Below are 16,434 nucleotides of genomic sequence, written 5' to 3'. Positions count from 1 at the left end.
TTCTTTCTGTGGGGCTAAGTGAAAGATTCAGTGTTTAAACCTCCTCTACCAAGAAACATGCCAACACTGCGAGCTCGCATCAACGATGCTTTCGAACTCATTGATGGGGACATGCTGCGCCGAGTGTGGGAGGAACTTGATTATCAGCTTGATGTCTGCCGAATCACTAAAGGGGCACAAATCGAACATTTGTGAATGCCTAAAAAAACTTTTTGAGTTTTTGTATGTGTGTGCAAAGGATTGTGAAAATATCTCAAATAATAAAGTTATTGTAGAGCTGTGAAATCACTTCAATCATTTGTAATAACCCTGTAGAAAAGAATCTGATACACTGAGATATTCACAAATGGAAGTTTCATCTCTGTCAGATGAAAATGATGAGACTAATGTTGCTCACAATTTGAATACAAGTTTAACAGCTGTTGGAATATCACCATTAAAATTTCAATGAATTGGTGCAAGGGATCCGAAAGGGTATAAAAACTGCAAAATACATCAAGTCGAAGGTGCAATTATTAAGAAAAGTGGAGAAGTGGGATGACTTGATCCCAGTGAACTGGAGCAACCACCCACAAGTAAGCAATGCTTGACTTGTTCAGATTACAGTCAGCTGATCCAAGAATTGAAAGACAAATTACATATATCAAATCATAAGAAAATTCAAATTTTGACCTTAGTTCCCCAAAGCTGGTCTATCAAAAAGACTTTGGAAGAATTTTGTGTTTCAGAAAGAATGGTAAGAAAGATTGGAAAGTTAAAAGCTGAAGAGGGAATATTGGTACAGCCCAAAGGTAAATGTGGGGAAAAGCTTTCTGAGGCTGTGAAGGCAATAGTCACAGAACATTTTCATGTTGAAGAGTTTAGTCAGATTTGTCCAGGAAAAACGGACTGTAATACTATTCAGATTGGTGGAGAAAAGGTACAAAAACCAAAATACTTATTACTGAGTAACTTAAAGGAAACGTTTGTTGTGTACCACAATAAAAATGATCTGGAAATTGGATTTTCCAAATTTTGTGAATAAAGGCCAAAGTGGTGTGTGACTGTAGGCACAGCTGGTTCACGTTCAGTTTGTGTCTGCACAATACATCAAAATCTGAAACTAATGTTGGTACATAGCCTAATAAAAGAAGATTTAAAAAGGCATAGTCCACATCAATTCAGGCAGGCTAGGAAAAAATCTTACCTTCATAGTCTGGGATGTTATTGAAATTAGCATATGTCAAAATGAAGGACTAAGTAAGGAACATGCATTTTTTTTGTTTTCTCCAAAAAAAAATTCTGCTCCGAGATACAGCCCTCCAAAGATAACACTGCGCACACCATTTTGAAGACGCGAATTTTGAAAAAAATTTTAAAATGCTGTACCTACGGGACAGTTCTAGATATTTTGTTGGTTTTTTTTTTTATTTGAAAAATAACTGCTTTATGATTACAAAGAAATGCTCCATTTGGACTTATCTGTCGAAGTTCTTGTAATACAGCATTATAAACTTTTTTTTTTTAATTTATGAGAAAAAATTATTGTTTTCAAAAATGTCAATCCATAAAATTTTAATATTTTTTCTGTTGATTAGTACCATATAGTTCTACATTCCCTGAAGAGGAGAGCTTCCACGTTTAGGTTGAAGATGTTTTACAAACAACTGAAATTTTTGCAATACATAAAACCGGTTTTATTACCAAATTATAGCATGACAGGCTCATAAAAATCAAAATCTAGCCTTATTTAACATAACTTTAGTTTTCAAAGATGAGTAAGAGAATCACTTTTCAAGCATTTTAAATGGTTCCAAAATATATGTGAAACGTGCAAAGACCTTTCAATTAATACAACTTCTGTGCACTCTGTTATATACTGAAACTAGCCAGTCAATGAACTAAAAATGTGTTCCACTGCTTCAGTATCTTCCTTTGACATAGAGTGATGCCTTCCTGTTGAACTAGAGCACTTACAATCTTCAAACCATTGTGAACAGGAAGTGAACACTGATGGCGTTGTAGCTGTCCTTCAGCTGGAAACCTATATCCAGCAGCTGGTCCATGTGGTAGCATGAAGTTCACTAAAATTTCGTTTAACTCATAACTGGTGTCTATAATCTCTACAATCCATCAGTCACAGTGATACACACACCCCACAAACATCCCCCTTCTCAGGTTGTGAATCTAAATATTATTCTGCTGTTTCCGAGGTGCTGGCCGAACACACGAAATTTCTTCTTTCTTGTTCTTTAAAGTGCATGCAACATGAGTTCACCCATTACATTGAGTACAAAAATGTGTCTTCTGAATTCCTTTCCCAGGAGTAGTTTGTTTGGACTATTATTCTTTTTTCTGGTCACGGATTTATTCGATTTCCTGTTTCAGGAAAAGAATGAGGGCTGTGGATGTGTAAGATTTCATGACCCTCGTAAAATCCTCGGCATTCTGAATCACGGCTGTATTTGGTCTAGAAAGATTATGTTTTGTAGCATGGTGCTTCAGCAGGCCTCCTACACCATCACGAGGCCCCTTCCCGTGACCAGTAGCACCATTAGAAATAATGATGATCTTCTCTGCTTCTGTTTGCAGTTTAAGAAATTTGCGCATTGCTAGCAAAGCATGTGCTGAGTCATGTCCTGTGGCATCACTTATAACTGCAACACTTATGCTCTTGTTTTGAAAATATGTCACTCCTGTAAAAATTTAAACCTGGTCAGTACTCCAATGATACTCTTGTACTTCCTGTGGGAGAATTGCAGACCATTTCTCAGCAAAATCTGGGAGTACGCATTAGGAGTGATTTAAATTGGAATTATCATATAAAGTTGATGGTCGGTAAAGCAGATGCCAGACTGAGATTCATTGGAAGACTCCTAAGGAAATGCAATCCGAAAACAAAGGGAGTAGGTTACAGTACGCTTGTTCGCCCACTGCTTGAATACTGCTCAGCAGTGTGGGATCCGTACCAGATAGGGTTGATAGAAGAGAGAGAGAAGATGCAACGGAAAGCAGTGCGGTTCGTTACAGGATCATTTAGTAATTGCGAAAGCATTACGGAGATGACAGATAAACTCCAGTGGAAGACTCTGCAGGAGAGACACTCAGTAGCTCGGTACGGGCTTTTGTTGAAGTTTCGAGAACATACCTTCACCGAGGAGTCAAGCAGTATATTCCTCCCTCCTACGTATATCTCGTGAAGAGACCATGAGGATAAAATCAGAGAGATTAGAGCCCACACAGAGGCATACCGACAATCCTTCTTTCCACGAACAATACGAGACTGGAACAGAAGGGAGAACTGATAGAGGTACTCAAGGTACCCTCCGCCACACACCATCAAGTGGATTACGGAGTATGGATGTAGATGTGGAAAATCAAAGTGAAGCACTGAACATAGTTCCTCAGCCTGTACACACCCTTCCACTTACGGAATGTGTCATTGCAATTTCTACATATGCTGGTGTGTTACTGCTTTCACTGACCATTTACCAAGTTCATCAATGAAACTGTCAAAGGCAACAGTTTCCTTAATTAGTTTATTTTCCTCCCATGTAGCATATGTAATTTCTGCAGAGTTATCTGCTACGTCTTCCAGGCCAAGCGTAGGTACAGACAGGCCTCCCTTTCCAGGACAGTCATCACATTCTTGAAACAAACAATCCTCTCGCTTTACATCACAAACTACTAATGACTTCACACACCCAACCAAGGAGTCATATGTCATGTGCTCCAGTAAGTTCTTCAAAGTCACCACACAAAGTTCAAAATTTGCACAGTACACACATTAACAGACATCTCTATGTGGGTGTGGGACTGCCCACTTAGATCGTAGTGCATAAAATTTTGATCTTCCAATATATGAAGTTGTATAGTTTCTTTTATAAATTGCACAAGTTTCTTTGCTACTGCGAGTCACGTACCTCTTCACTTTCAACTGTTACGGTTGTAGCGTCTTTTTTGTTGGCGCTCTGGCAAGAGCAGTCCCATTTATCTTGAGCTGCTTCTACAGGATGACCATAATACGGATCTGGTCTTCCAAAGCCTCCTTCTGCAGACCTCACATTTTTTGATTTGTCGACCATGTACTTCGATACTGATGGAATGCAGTTAAAAATTGTTTTCTTTCAAACTGTCTCTGGAATAATAGATAAAAAATACACCTTTTCTCTACAGGATGCACAATATACACCAGCTGAATTGATATTTGCGAAAAATTCCTGGCAATAGATGCAAGAGTGCTTTTTTGAAGAGTGCGGTCCGTTTTGCTGTAGTGTATTCATCCATAGGTTTAGTAATTTCTCTGCACTTTCTTGATGCATACAGCTTATGACTCGACTTCACTGACCACGGTTTCTTAACAGGACTAACACCTAGCTCTATAGTTTATTGATTCAGGGTACTTAATCCTCCCTCTACTGATGCAAAATCTGTATCATGGGAGGCTTCACTTTGTTCAGATACTATCATTGCTGTTATTCTGTCAAAACATTTAGAACACAAAAGTCGCCACTGGAAACATCTTCACTTTGAAACAGCGGCTTCAAATGAGAATACTTATTCCCAACCCGAACAATGTTTGTTTTTAGTTAGTCTTACATATCACTCTTTTATGGATATGCAAATAGTCAGCACACTTCACTCTCCTGTGGCCCCAGTCAGAAGACATTTCAAACAGTCCTTTTCACAAAACACACTGCAACTGTGTCAACTGGCAAATTCCTCACGAAAACAAAGAACTCACAGGATGGTCTCAGTTTTCTTAGAAGCCTCTTCAATAAACAAATTAGCACTGAACAACTACAATACAGAAACCTGCGAAAGCAAAGAGAGCTCCACTCCAAGTTTAAACGCAGCCAAATCCTCGCACAAACGAAAAAATGGCTGACATCGAAATAAGTGTCCAAGGAATAGAAAAGCAACTGGAATCACTCAATAGAGGAAAGTCCACTGGACCTGACAGGATACCAATTCGATTCTACACAGAGTACGCGAAAGAACTTGCCCCCCTTCTAACAGCCGTGTACCGCAAGACTATAGAGGAACGGAGGGTTCCAAATGATTGGAAAAGAGCACAGATAGTCCCAGTCTTCAAGAAGGGTCGTCGAGCAGATGCGCAAAACTATAGACCTATATCTCTGACGTCGATCTGTTGTAGAACTTTAGAACATGTTTTTTGCTCGAGTATCATGTCGTTTTTGGAAACCCAGAATCTACTATGTAGGAATCAACATGGATTCCGGAAACAGCGATCGTGTGAGACCCAACTCGCTTTATTTGTTCATGAGACCCAGAAAACATTAGATACAGGCTCCCAGGTAGATGCTATTTTTCTTGACTTCCGGAAGGCGTTCGATACAGTTCCGCACTGTCGCCTGATAAACAAAGTAAGAGCCTACGGAATATCAGACCAGCTGTGTGGCTGGATTGAAGAGTTTTTAGCAAACAGAACACAGCATGTTGTTATCAATGGAGAGACGTCTACAGACGTTAAAGTAACCTCTGGCGTGCCACAGGGGAGTGTTATGGGACCATTGCTTTTCACAATATATATAAATGACCTAGTAGATAGTGTCGGAAGTTCCATACGGCTTTTCACGGATGATGCTGTAGTATACAGAGAAGTTGCAGCAGTAAAAAATTGTAGCGAAATGCAGGAAGATCTGCAGCGGATAGGCACTTGGTGCAGGGAGTGGCAACTGACCCTTAACATAGACAAATGTAATGTATTGCGAATACATAGAAAGAAGGATCCTTTATTGTATGATTATATGATAGCGGAACAAACACTGGTAGCAGTTACTTCTGTAAAATATCTGGGAGTATGCTTGCGGAACGATTTGAAGTGGAATGAGCATATAAAATTAATTGTTGGTAAGGCGGGTACCAGGTTGAGATTCATTGGGAGAGTGCTTAGAAAATGTAGTCCATCAACAAAGGAGGTGGCTTACAAAACACTCGATCGACCTATACTTGAGTATTGCTCATCAGTGTGGGATCCGTACCAGATCGGTCTGACGGAGATGATAGAGAAGATCCAAAGAAGAGTGGCGCGTTTCGTCACAGGGTTATTTGGTAACCGTGATAGCGTTACGGAGATGTTTAATAAACTCAGGTGGCAGACTCTGCAAGAGAGGCGCTCTGCATCGCGGTGTAGCTTGCTCGCCAGGTTTCGAGAGGGTGCGTTTCTGGATGAGGTTATCGAATATATTGCTTCCCCCTACTTATACCTCCCGAGGAGATCACGAATGTAAAATTAGAGAGATTAGAGGGCGCACGGAGGCTTTCAGACAGTCGTTCTTTCCGCGAACCATACGCGACTGGAACAGGAAAGGGAGGTAATGACAGTGGCACGTAAAGTGCCCTCCGCCACACACTGTTGGGTGGCTTGCGGAGTATAAATGTAGATGTAGATGTAGAATGAGCAACCACGACAAAGAAACTGACAAGAACTACAACAAAGTGTAAGAAACATTTGCAACAATGAGAGTGAAAAGAAATAACTGCAACAAAGACAACAGAAATAAACATTGTAAGTAAGAAACAACTTCAGTGACAACATACTTTACCCCTGAAAGCTTAAAAAAATATTTTAAAAGTAAAACCTGTCCAACTTATAAGTGGAAGCTCACCTTTACAGAGAATATATTACTACATGGTACTAATGAACAGAAGAAAAATCCAACTTTTCTGGATTGGAATTTTTGAAAAAATAATTTTTTTCTGTAAATTATAAAAAAAAATTCAAAAGGCGCCAGTAAAAGAACTTTGACAGATATGTCCACATAGAAGATACCATAGTAATCACAAAGCAAATATCTTTCAAATAAAGAAAACTCTAACAAAATATCTAGACCTGTTACAGAGATACAGCATTTTAAATTTTTTTCCAAAATTCACATCTTCAAAATGGTGTTCCCAGTATCATCTTTGGAGGCCTGTATCTCGGGGCAGGAATTTTTTTTTGGAGAAAACAAGAAAATGCATGTTCCTTACTTACTCCCGAATTTTAACATATGCTAAATCCAATAACATCCGAGACTATGAAGGTAACCACCCTTTCCTGAAGTGATACAGATTAGGCCAAAATATTACTGAGCAAAATTGTCTGTAATTTGGAAACAAAGGATTGCATGATTCATCGCTGTTAAGTATGTCCAGGAACAGAAGCTCTAAAGGAACATTTGGAAAGCGCTTTTGCAGATATTGATACTGAGGATACAATTCAGTTCCAACAATGGACTCACAATGACAGAGATACACTTTAAACCAGAGAAATGACAGTTGAAGAATTCATTGAACTATTAGTTACAAAACTTTTGGCCCTTTCTGCTCACCACTACACTGCAAAAATTGATTATATTAACGGATTTCGCTGAAAATTACTCCTTTATTGTCCAAGAGACAGTTCAAGGATTCCACTGAGAAAATAGTCAAGCTACAATACGTCCATCTGTCATTTATCACAAAGATAATGAAGACCTTAAAAGCATCAGCTACGGCAAAATCGGTGATTGGCTTCGACATGAAAACAGTTGCAGTGCATATTCATTATTTCAGTGCCGGTTCTGCAGCACAGTGCAACATTTTTTAAGAGCTTCCTAAATTTTGCCACCATGAAAGAGATTTTGGCATTACTGAAGAATGGATTTTTTTCAGAACGAGCCATAGGAAATAACCATGTGATGGAATTGGGGGGCACAGTCAAGTGTTTAGCTGTAAGAGCTAGCCATCAGCGCCCAATTGACAGCCAAATCTTAACACCAACTGATCTGTTTGGATATTGTCAAAAAATGTGCATGGCATTGAATTTATCAATATGAAAAAATAAATTACTGGATACGAAAAAATTGATGAAGAAAAACGTTTTGAGGATGGATGAACAGTGTCTGGTACAAGAGACCACCACCATTTTGTGCCAACTGATGAAAAGCGACTTCAGATTCATAGAGTACCAAATAATACATTGTCCTTTATAGCAAATGTTAACCGATATGTTAGAAGTTGCTACTAAATATGGTGCCATTACTGAACTACAGTCTGGCCAGTATGTCACTTGCATTTATGATGGAAAATGGTGGGTAGGAAATTTCTGTGAAGTTTCATGTGAAGAAAAAGATTCCTTGATTAATTTCATGCATCCTCGTGGAGCTGCTAAATCATTTCACTGGTCATCTAGAAGAGACATTCTGCATTCCAGAACAACAGATAATTGCAGTCATACCAGTTCCAGTTGCTTCAATGTTGGGGCGGCAATACAGTTTGCTGGAAGCAATAGTTTTGGACATCAACAAAAAAAGTTAAAGCATTTAACAACTGAAGAATTCTGCATGATGGCTTGGGAACCACAAAGAGACACTAAGAAGGCTTGGGAACCTGTTAGATACATTCCAACTTGAGAACCTGCTAGACTCCCACTTTCAGGCTTGGGAACCCGCAGTAAAGAAACAAAACCGTGGCTGACCTTGCATGGCTATTGGGCGTGGCCCCATGGCGATGGGGCTACCAGTCACTGAGATTGGTAGTGGCATAGCCACCATGGACCAACACAAAGGAATTTTCTCAAATTACAAAAAAAATTCAATAGTTTAGACACAATTTTTGCGTCTTACCCAAAGAGACATCAAAATGTAAATAAGTTTTTCTAATAGAATGAACTGTGCTCTGTTGAATGGTGTTAATGAATGTAATCTGGTAGATGTCCATTTTGAGACACATGACTTTGAACACGGGTATATTTTGATACATTCATGATTTTTAGCAAATTTACAGGATGGTAGCACAGCAACTAAACATTCAAGCCAGGCCCAAATTTGTGATATACTAAACAACCAGACAGACAGTAGTTTGGCAAAAGACCAGGTCCGTAGTGCACTTTCTCCACTACTTACGCCTCATTAAAGTATTTCTCACAAAATGATTTGTTGCCCACTTTGAACTGAGATACGATAAATGCATTTTTCTCTGAACTCTACTTCCATCATTTGTGTGTAGAGCACAAAATGTTGTAGCACTATACCCAGAAGCAAGAGTCTAGCTCTTTTACATTAAGAACGGTGGAATGCCAGACTTTAAGATCCCTTCGCGACTTTTCGGTCTCGGTAAAAGTGGTCTTCGCAAAAATGGCTCTAGCACCTCAACCAAGTTACAAGTGAGCCTGAAACTTTGCACAAGTTCATGTAGGGCCCTCAGATACATACTGTATAATATTCATCTAAATTGAAGATGGTAGAGCTAGGAGCCCTTGGACACTTCGCGTGGAATGACCGATGAGCTCAGCAATTTTGAACATGGAGTAGTCACTGCATGACATTTAAATCCTTCTAAAGCTGCCCAAGCTGAATGCTGATAATGTAGTTGTGAAACGGAAACACAAAGGAAGAACCATAGCTAAACCAAAGAGGAAGCAGACCTCATGTGCTGATGAACAGGGACTGTCAATAATTGCAGAGAGTAGTTGTAAAAAATCGCCTGAAATCAGTGGTGAGTTCCAATGTGCTACCAGCAGTCCAGTTGTCACACTGACTGTGTGTTGGGAGTTTAAAAAAAAAAGTGATATACTGGTCGAACAGCTCCTTGATAGCCACACATATCTGTAGTAAATGCTAAGTGATGCCTGAGGTGATGTGAAGAGTGACGCCACTGGACATTGGGTAACAGCAAACAAGTGATCTGGAGTGATGAATCATGCTGTACACTGTGCCAGTCCAATGCCAAGGTCTGGGTTTGGTGAATGCCTGTAGACTGTTACCAACAGTGAAATAAGGTGGAGGAGTGTTTTTTGTGGTTAGGGTGCGTTCACCACTACTGTGCTTAAGAAAATGTTAAATGTAGAAGGATATGAATACCTTCTACAGTACTGTGCACTGTGTACAGTAGTAGAACAGTTCGACGGTGATGATTGATTGTACTAGCATTGCAATGCGTCTTTAACAAAGCACCACTTGTGAGAAAATGGTTCGTGGACAATTACATTCCTGAAAGGGACTGGACTGGCCTGGCCAACCTGAACCTAGTGGATAACGTCCGGTGTGGTTTGAATATTGACTTCACTCCAGACCACAGCATCCAACATAACTACCTTGTCTGGTCTGATCTGCCACTCCGACACCTCATTGAAAGTGCCCCCAATACAGTTCAAGCTACCGTAAGGACAAAGGGTGGACAAATACCATATTAATGTCTAGATACTTTTGGTCAGACAGTGTATACCACCTGTACTACTGTGCAATAAGCAGGCATACAAATATACTGAACAACATCAAAAAAGAACATTTAGTTATAATCAAACATCTACTATTACAACTGTATCTAAAACAGAGAGTCTTTATGGTTTGATTTTACAACAGAATAACTCAGGTATTGGTTTCCTGGTTGCAGAAACACTAGTACAACTGCACTCTGAAGTTTGCTAATGTGAGCTTATAAGAACAACTTTTAATGAAACTGTATTGAGATGACATTAAAATTTGTTCTATAGTACAAGTTATATCCACTTACATTCAAATTTATAATTTCAGTGTCTGTGAATACATGCAAATATTTCTGTACCAGATATCTCTATTATGATCATATGAAGTGATCTACACATAAATAATGATCGACATCGATTACAAAAAAATAACTAATTCGTGATGATGTTTCCTGCCATATTTCATTAAGTACCTCTTCATTAATTATCCAATCCATCCATCAAACATTCAGAATTCTTCTGCAACATATATTTTCAAAATCATCTGGTGTCTTCTTCTCTGTAGTGTATATAGCCCACACTTCATTTCCACAACACCACACACTCTTAGAAAATGCTTGTAAAACTTAATTTTATGTTTAACATTATCATATAGCCATTGCCAGCCTTCCCTTTCTTTCCTCTTTACTTCAGCTGTAGTCGTGATGTTGTTTTCCAAATAGTAAAACTATATAAAATGGTAAGATCAATAACTAGTTGCAGCAGCTCCTTTCCTAATCTAATTCCTTCAGAATCATTTGCTTTAATTCAGTCACACCCCTTTAACATTTTTTACTTTTGTTTAAGTTTATCTTATGTATGCTATCCATTCAATCTAACTGATTTACCAAGTCCCTTGCAATCTCTGACAGTTGCCATGTCATTAGGAAGACAAACCTTAGTGCTTTCTTCCTTCTCTCTGAACTTCAATACCTTCCCAAATTTCTCCTTGGTTTCATTTATAGTTTTCTCCAAGTACTAACAGAGTAACGCAGAGGGTAGTCTACAACCTGGTCTCACTCCCATCTCAAACACTGCCTCTGTTTCATATTATTTGACTCTTATCTACAGTCTGGGTTCATAGTTTCAAAGAGCATATTCTAGTCAACACTGCTAATAAGCATTCCTAGATTTCTTTGAAATACAAACTGATCTCCCAATATGGCTTCTACCAGTCATTTCTTTCTTCTATAGGGAGCCTGACCTAGTATCTTGCAAGGATGACTTATTAGACTGTGGTTTGGTAATACGCCTATCTATTAACACATCTTCTTTATCCTGCATGCCAGGTGGAATAGTTCTATCATGGTTCTTTATCCAAAAGTGTTTAATAATTCTGACAGAATGTCAGCTACTTCAGGACCTCTTGTGCTCTGTCACATTCTGACTCATATCATCACACCATCCTATCATTTCATCTTACACTTTCTCTAGATTTCCCACAACTCTCTCTTCAACTTTCTTCCCTTTATATTACCTTCTACACCTTGGTCTTCTTTTCTTCGCACTGGGTTGTCATTTGGACTCTTGATGTTCGTATAGCTTCTACAATTTTGTTCCGTTTCGTCAAATTTTCCTATAAGCAGCATCTACCTTTCATATAGCCATGCATCTTTATATAACTCTGCATTTCACCTCTAAAAATTACTACTTTGCATCGCGCGCGTCCTGTCACTCATTTTTAAGACAAAAACTTATTTCAATGTAGCTACTCATATTGGGAACTGAAGAAATATGAAAAAGGATAGAAGAATCATTCAGTGGTACAAGAGAAATGGGGCATAGCCATCTTCGGCTAGCCAGACTTTCATAATGTGTTACTATGACCCCAATGTATGCATGAAAAAGATGAAACAAATATCAAGTGACTCTTTGAAAAGAACACAGTAGTCCCACAATGACTACAATATCAGAGCAATCTACTTTCACAAACAGATTACTTTCTGTCTCTGACACTGCGACATACAACAACAAGAAAAGTTTCCTATTGGCAAAGAATCTACCATACAAGAAAGTTCTTTTATCACTGAAGTTAACAGTGACTAACAGATAATGTTCTAATATATGAAGAGCCTAAGATTTATAAGAGGAGAGCTGGAGAGAGAAAGAACCTGTTCATAACGAACATCTCGGCAGCTAACATCAGAAAACTTAATGACAATAATGCATGATTCTGAAATATGATTAGTGAATATATATGCAAGATTCCTGCTACATGTTTCGATTTCTTTTTCAGATAATTATCGATTATTTCGACTGTTCCTCTGTTTCTCAAGGTATCTTATTTTGTTCAGTGTTAGTCAACGATGTCTTTATAAATATAAGATAATATATAAATAATCGCAGAGAAAATATGTATCAAGCAGCCGTTCCTTGCTTTTCATATTAAGAAAAGGGGACATTATCATTCTCACAAACAAACAGTGCTGTTCACAAACCTAATGAGACATAAAATCACGTTTATTCTTGGGGAAAATGCATTTACCCAATAAGAAATATATTTCTCTCGCACCATGACAGTAAAACGGAAAGTAACCTAATACCGCCTGCTTCTCCAACTAGAATAAACTGCATTTAGTAGAACAAAAGCCATGATTCTATAATATGACTAATTATGTACCATTCCTAACATTTGGCAAAAAAAAATCAGGTCAACAGAAGCGTCTGATCCCACGCGTCGGCTTTGACCTGTGACGTAAGACGGCGCGGAGTTTGGTTTGTGAGTGTGGCGTGTTTCTAGATGTCGTCGTGTTGTGCGCTCTAGTGGTATGTTGAGGGTTTTCGTTTGTGTGGTGTAATGGGCTCAGTTTGCTTTTGCTCATTATCCAGAATTGTTAGTGTGTCGGCTGTGTTTGTAGTGGAATTCGTTTCAGTGAGTTAATGATTTTGTGTGAAGGTTAATTTAGTGTTGTTCGCTGTACTTCGTGTGATAATTTTAGTAAAATTAATCGTTCGTTGTTTTCGTTCAGGAATGGATATGACGGATAAAATTAACAGTGCGCAGGTCAAGGGAAGTGTTCGATCCCAATGTGTGGCTGTGTATGTTGATATTGGTGTTGGGAGATGTTTTTGTGCTATATAGGCCAAGAGAAGTGTTTGATCCTGATTTATGGGATCGGGAGCTGCTAATGAACTATATAGGTCAAGGGAAGTGTACGATTCCAGATGATATTGTGTTTAGTGGTATTTGAGGAGTTATGTGATGTCGGTTTTTTTCGTCTTTTTGTGTGGTTTTGTATGGGAGTGGGTGTCTAAATTTGTTTATCTTTAGTTTGCCCCCACTCAAAAACATCCCATTTCCCGCTCTTGTCCCGTTAGCGTCATTAGGCTTTTTGTCGAAAGTGTGTGTGTTTGTTTTTCGATGTATTTTCGTCCTCATAATGTGTACGTACCGACTTTATATGCGCCATATTGGAATTGTGGTTTATGTTCGTTTCCGATATATTTGTGACGTCATGGGTCAAAGCAGACGGGTGGGATCGAACGCTTCCGTATTTCCAAAAAATCAACAATGCGACGCGAGGGAAAAGTGGACGCGGTACGCTGACACTACTGAGATTTCCAACTCACCGTATAAACAACTGTGGAAAATACGGATTATTATTTAGCTATAGGCCTACTACTTCATCGAGCAGATACTTTTAAAAAGCCTCAAACATGCAAAACAACATGTTGCCTTATTGACTAAATTTAATAACCTGAAAGTGATCGAACAGTCTGTGGAATGGAATTGCTACATTTCTAGAATACGATACAGGTATATATAACAATTCTACCTACGACCGCATAAAATCATTGGCCATGCACACGTATTTGTTCAGATACCTCTATTACGAAGTGAGGAACTTGCACATAAACGTGGTATTACGTTTCGTATTATCGTTTTCGTGTAAAAATAACAACAAAGACTTTTTATTCAACACTGATTATTTTACAATAAAATAGGCTTCTCCATTGTTGCAGAATACAGGATGTAGTAGACGCAGATGTACCGGCTATTCATAGTTCGCGCGTGTTTGCACTAAATAAATGCAACAAGTATGGGTTACAAACTAATTATGCATGTTAAGTTTCAAAGAAAAAGGCGACCAACCATCTGCTGTTCCACATCCTTTCTAAATTTCTGCAATTAGAAACGAAGTAATAATCAACAATACTTCTGCAATGTTTTCCAGTCACGCATAACTAAGGAATACTTACATCTTCATCCGAAAAAATTATGTAATTTCACCACAGAAAACAAACCAACACACAAAACGCTTGACAACAAACAACACTTCAACACGACTCGTCTCACAACAACGCAGTACCACGACACAACACTTTTCACCTTCCTTCAAGCAGAAATTCAAATTACTCCATGAAACTCTAAACAAACGGTTCTGATTGGCGGCGCTTACCTTCCAATCAGAGTTCTCACATGTTTCCAGAGTCGAGTTAAGCGTAGAGATACATCTACTCTATGTACATGAGCAGTGGTACTCTTTGCGCATATCATTTCGATTAATCTAATTCATACTTTATTAAGGGTCTATTAAGACACCAGAAACCAAAACTCCTTTCAGAGAAAACAAATGAAACCCTCAAGGTTGTTAACGAATGTGCAATATGTAATAAATTAACACTAAACACAAAGAAAACAAACACTACGCATTTTAGCACAAAAAGAGGGAAAACAATTTCGTCGCACAGATGAGAAATCTAAAGATACTATAACAAACAAGAAGTTTTTAGGGATTCAGCATAGAATGAGCACATAAAAATACCAGCACAAAACAAGGACACCATTCTTAAGCTGCAGAAAAGGGCAGCAAGAGTAATAACTAGAAGTAGTATTGGACTTACAGTAAAGGACTATTTAAAAATGGGTACCCAAGTGAGTACATATCCCAATCAGTTGTGCAAATCATGGAATCACGTCTGTCAAGGTCAGAAAAACTATAGCAGTGAACTGTCAAACGTAGTGTAGGCAGTGTTTTCAGTAGACCTTTTGCGTATTCTTAGTGTGCGGCCAATAAAACGCAGCCTTTCGTTTGCCTTCCCCACAAAAGTATGTTTGCGATCGTTCCAGTTTAAGTTTTACTGGATACTGAGATGAATTGTCAGTATTTCGACTTGTGTTTTGTCATGTAACCGAAAGTTAATTATTGTTACTGGACGCAGCTTTCGTGTTTAATGTATTCCTCATTCAACAGAGTACGTTCCTCGTACAATACATGTAACTGTTTCAAAGTATTAAATTGTTACTGATGTTACCAATTTGCAGTGGTCATCTAAACTTGCAGTTTTGAAACAAAGGAAAATATTATAGCGAAATATGGCAACTAAGAAGCGAACTATCCAAATAAACAAACATTTCCGGTCCAAGTCGTCGCAGTAGGTCTACTACACAGTAACGTAGAGTGTAACAATTCAATTGAAGCCGTGGTTAAACGGCTACCGTCGCGACTTCTGAACTTTGCACTGCGAGGTCGAAACCCTGATGTTCTTTCCCCTCGCTCTCTGAATTATCTACGAATATTTATTCCACTTTATGCTGAAACAATGTTGTCGTTCTTTGTCAATTAATTTACTGTGTAATAAAGTAAGTTAAAAAACCAAACCAATGAGAAAATGATGTGAAATATTTGTGAATGCCCTTGCAACCTTACAGGTTATAAGAGGGTTTAAAAATATTTCACATTATTTTCTCATTCGTTTATTTTGTTTAATTCATTAATTACACAGAAAGTCAACTGACGAATAACGACAACATTATTTCAACATAAATTGGAAAAAACGTTCGTAGATAATTCTGATAGAGAGGGAGGAAAAAATAATAACAAAAAAAATATGGTCTCGAACTCGGGAATCAAAGTTAAGAAGGAACGACGGTAACAACTGAGCCATCGCTTCAATTGCATTCTGGGCCGCAAATGGTATCTATACTATAGCAACAGCTCTTTGATAACTTTGACCGTCGTTGTCTCGGAAACGGTCGAGTGTCTTCAGATAAGCCGAAACACATGTTTGCTTATTTTGTCCTCTCTTTCATTGAGAAAAGTTTCTGGACAATCAGCGTATGGCACTTGGCGAGTTCCCCTCGTTAGTCGAGTCGCTTCTTACGCCCAGCCAGAACTATGTATGCCTCACACTAAACTCCGCCACTTGGAAACTCGCCGGCCGAAGTGGCCGTGCGGTTCTAGGCGCTACAGTCTGAAACCGCGTGACTGCTACGGTCGCAG

General features: G+C 38.7%; 1 protein-coding gene across 3 annotated transcripts in view; it reads right to left on the bottom strand.

Moving 5' to 3' along the window:
- LOC126471137 (delta(14)-sterol reductase LBR-like) overlaps nucleotides 1-14,602 on the bottom strand; it is an 887,948-nt gene extending 873,346 nt beyond the window's left edge. For all 3 annotated transcript variants that reach the window (XM_050099227.1, XM_050099228.1, XM_050099230.1), the window contains exon 1: nucleotides 14,411-14,602. In XM_050099227.1, coding sequence (XP_049955184.1) covers nucleotides 14,411-14,418 — 8 coding nt within the window. In that variant the 5' untranslated portion in view covers nucleotides 14,419-14,602. The remainder of the gene's footprint in view (nucleotides 1-14,410) is intronic.
- Between the last annotated feature and the right edge of the window lie 1,832 nt (nucleotides 14,603-16,434).

Source organism: Schistocerca serialis, chromosome 3 (genome assembly GCF_023864345.2).
Source record: "Schistocerca serialis cubense isolate TAMUIC-IGC-003099 chromosome 3, iqSchSeri2.2, whole genome shotgun sequence".
NCBI classification, from domain to species: Eukaryota; Metazoa; Arthropoda; class Insecta; order Orthoptera; family Acrididae; genus Schistocerca; species Schistocerca serialis.
The sequence above is the reverse complement of the archived record's forward strand: the minus strand, read 5'-3'. Positions and strand labels throughout refer to the sequence as shown.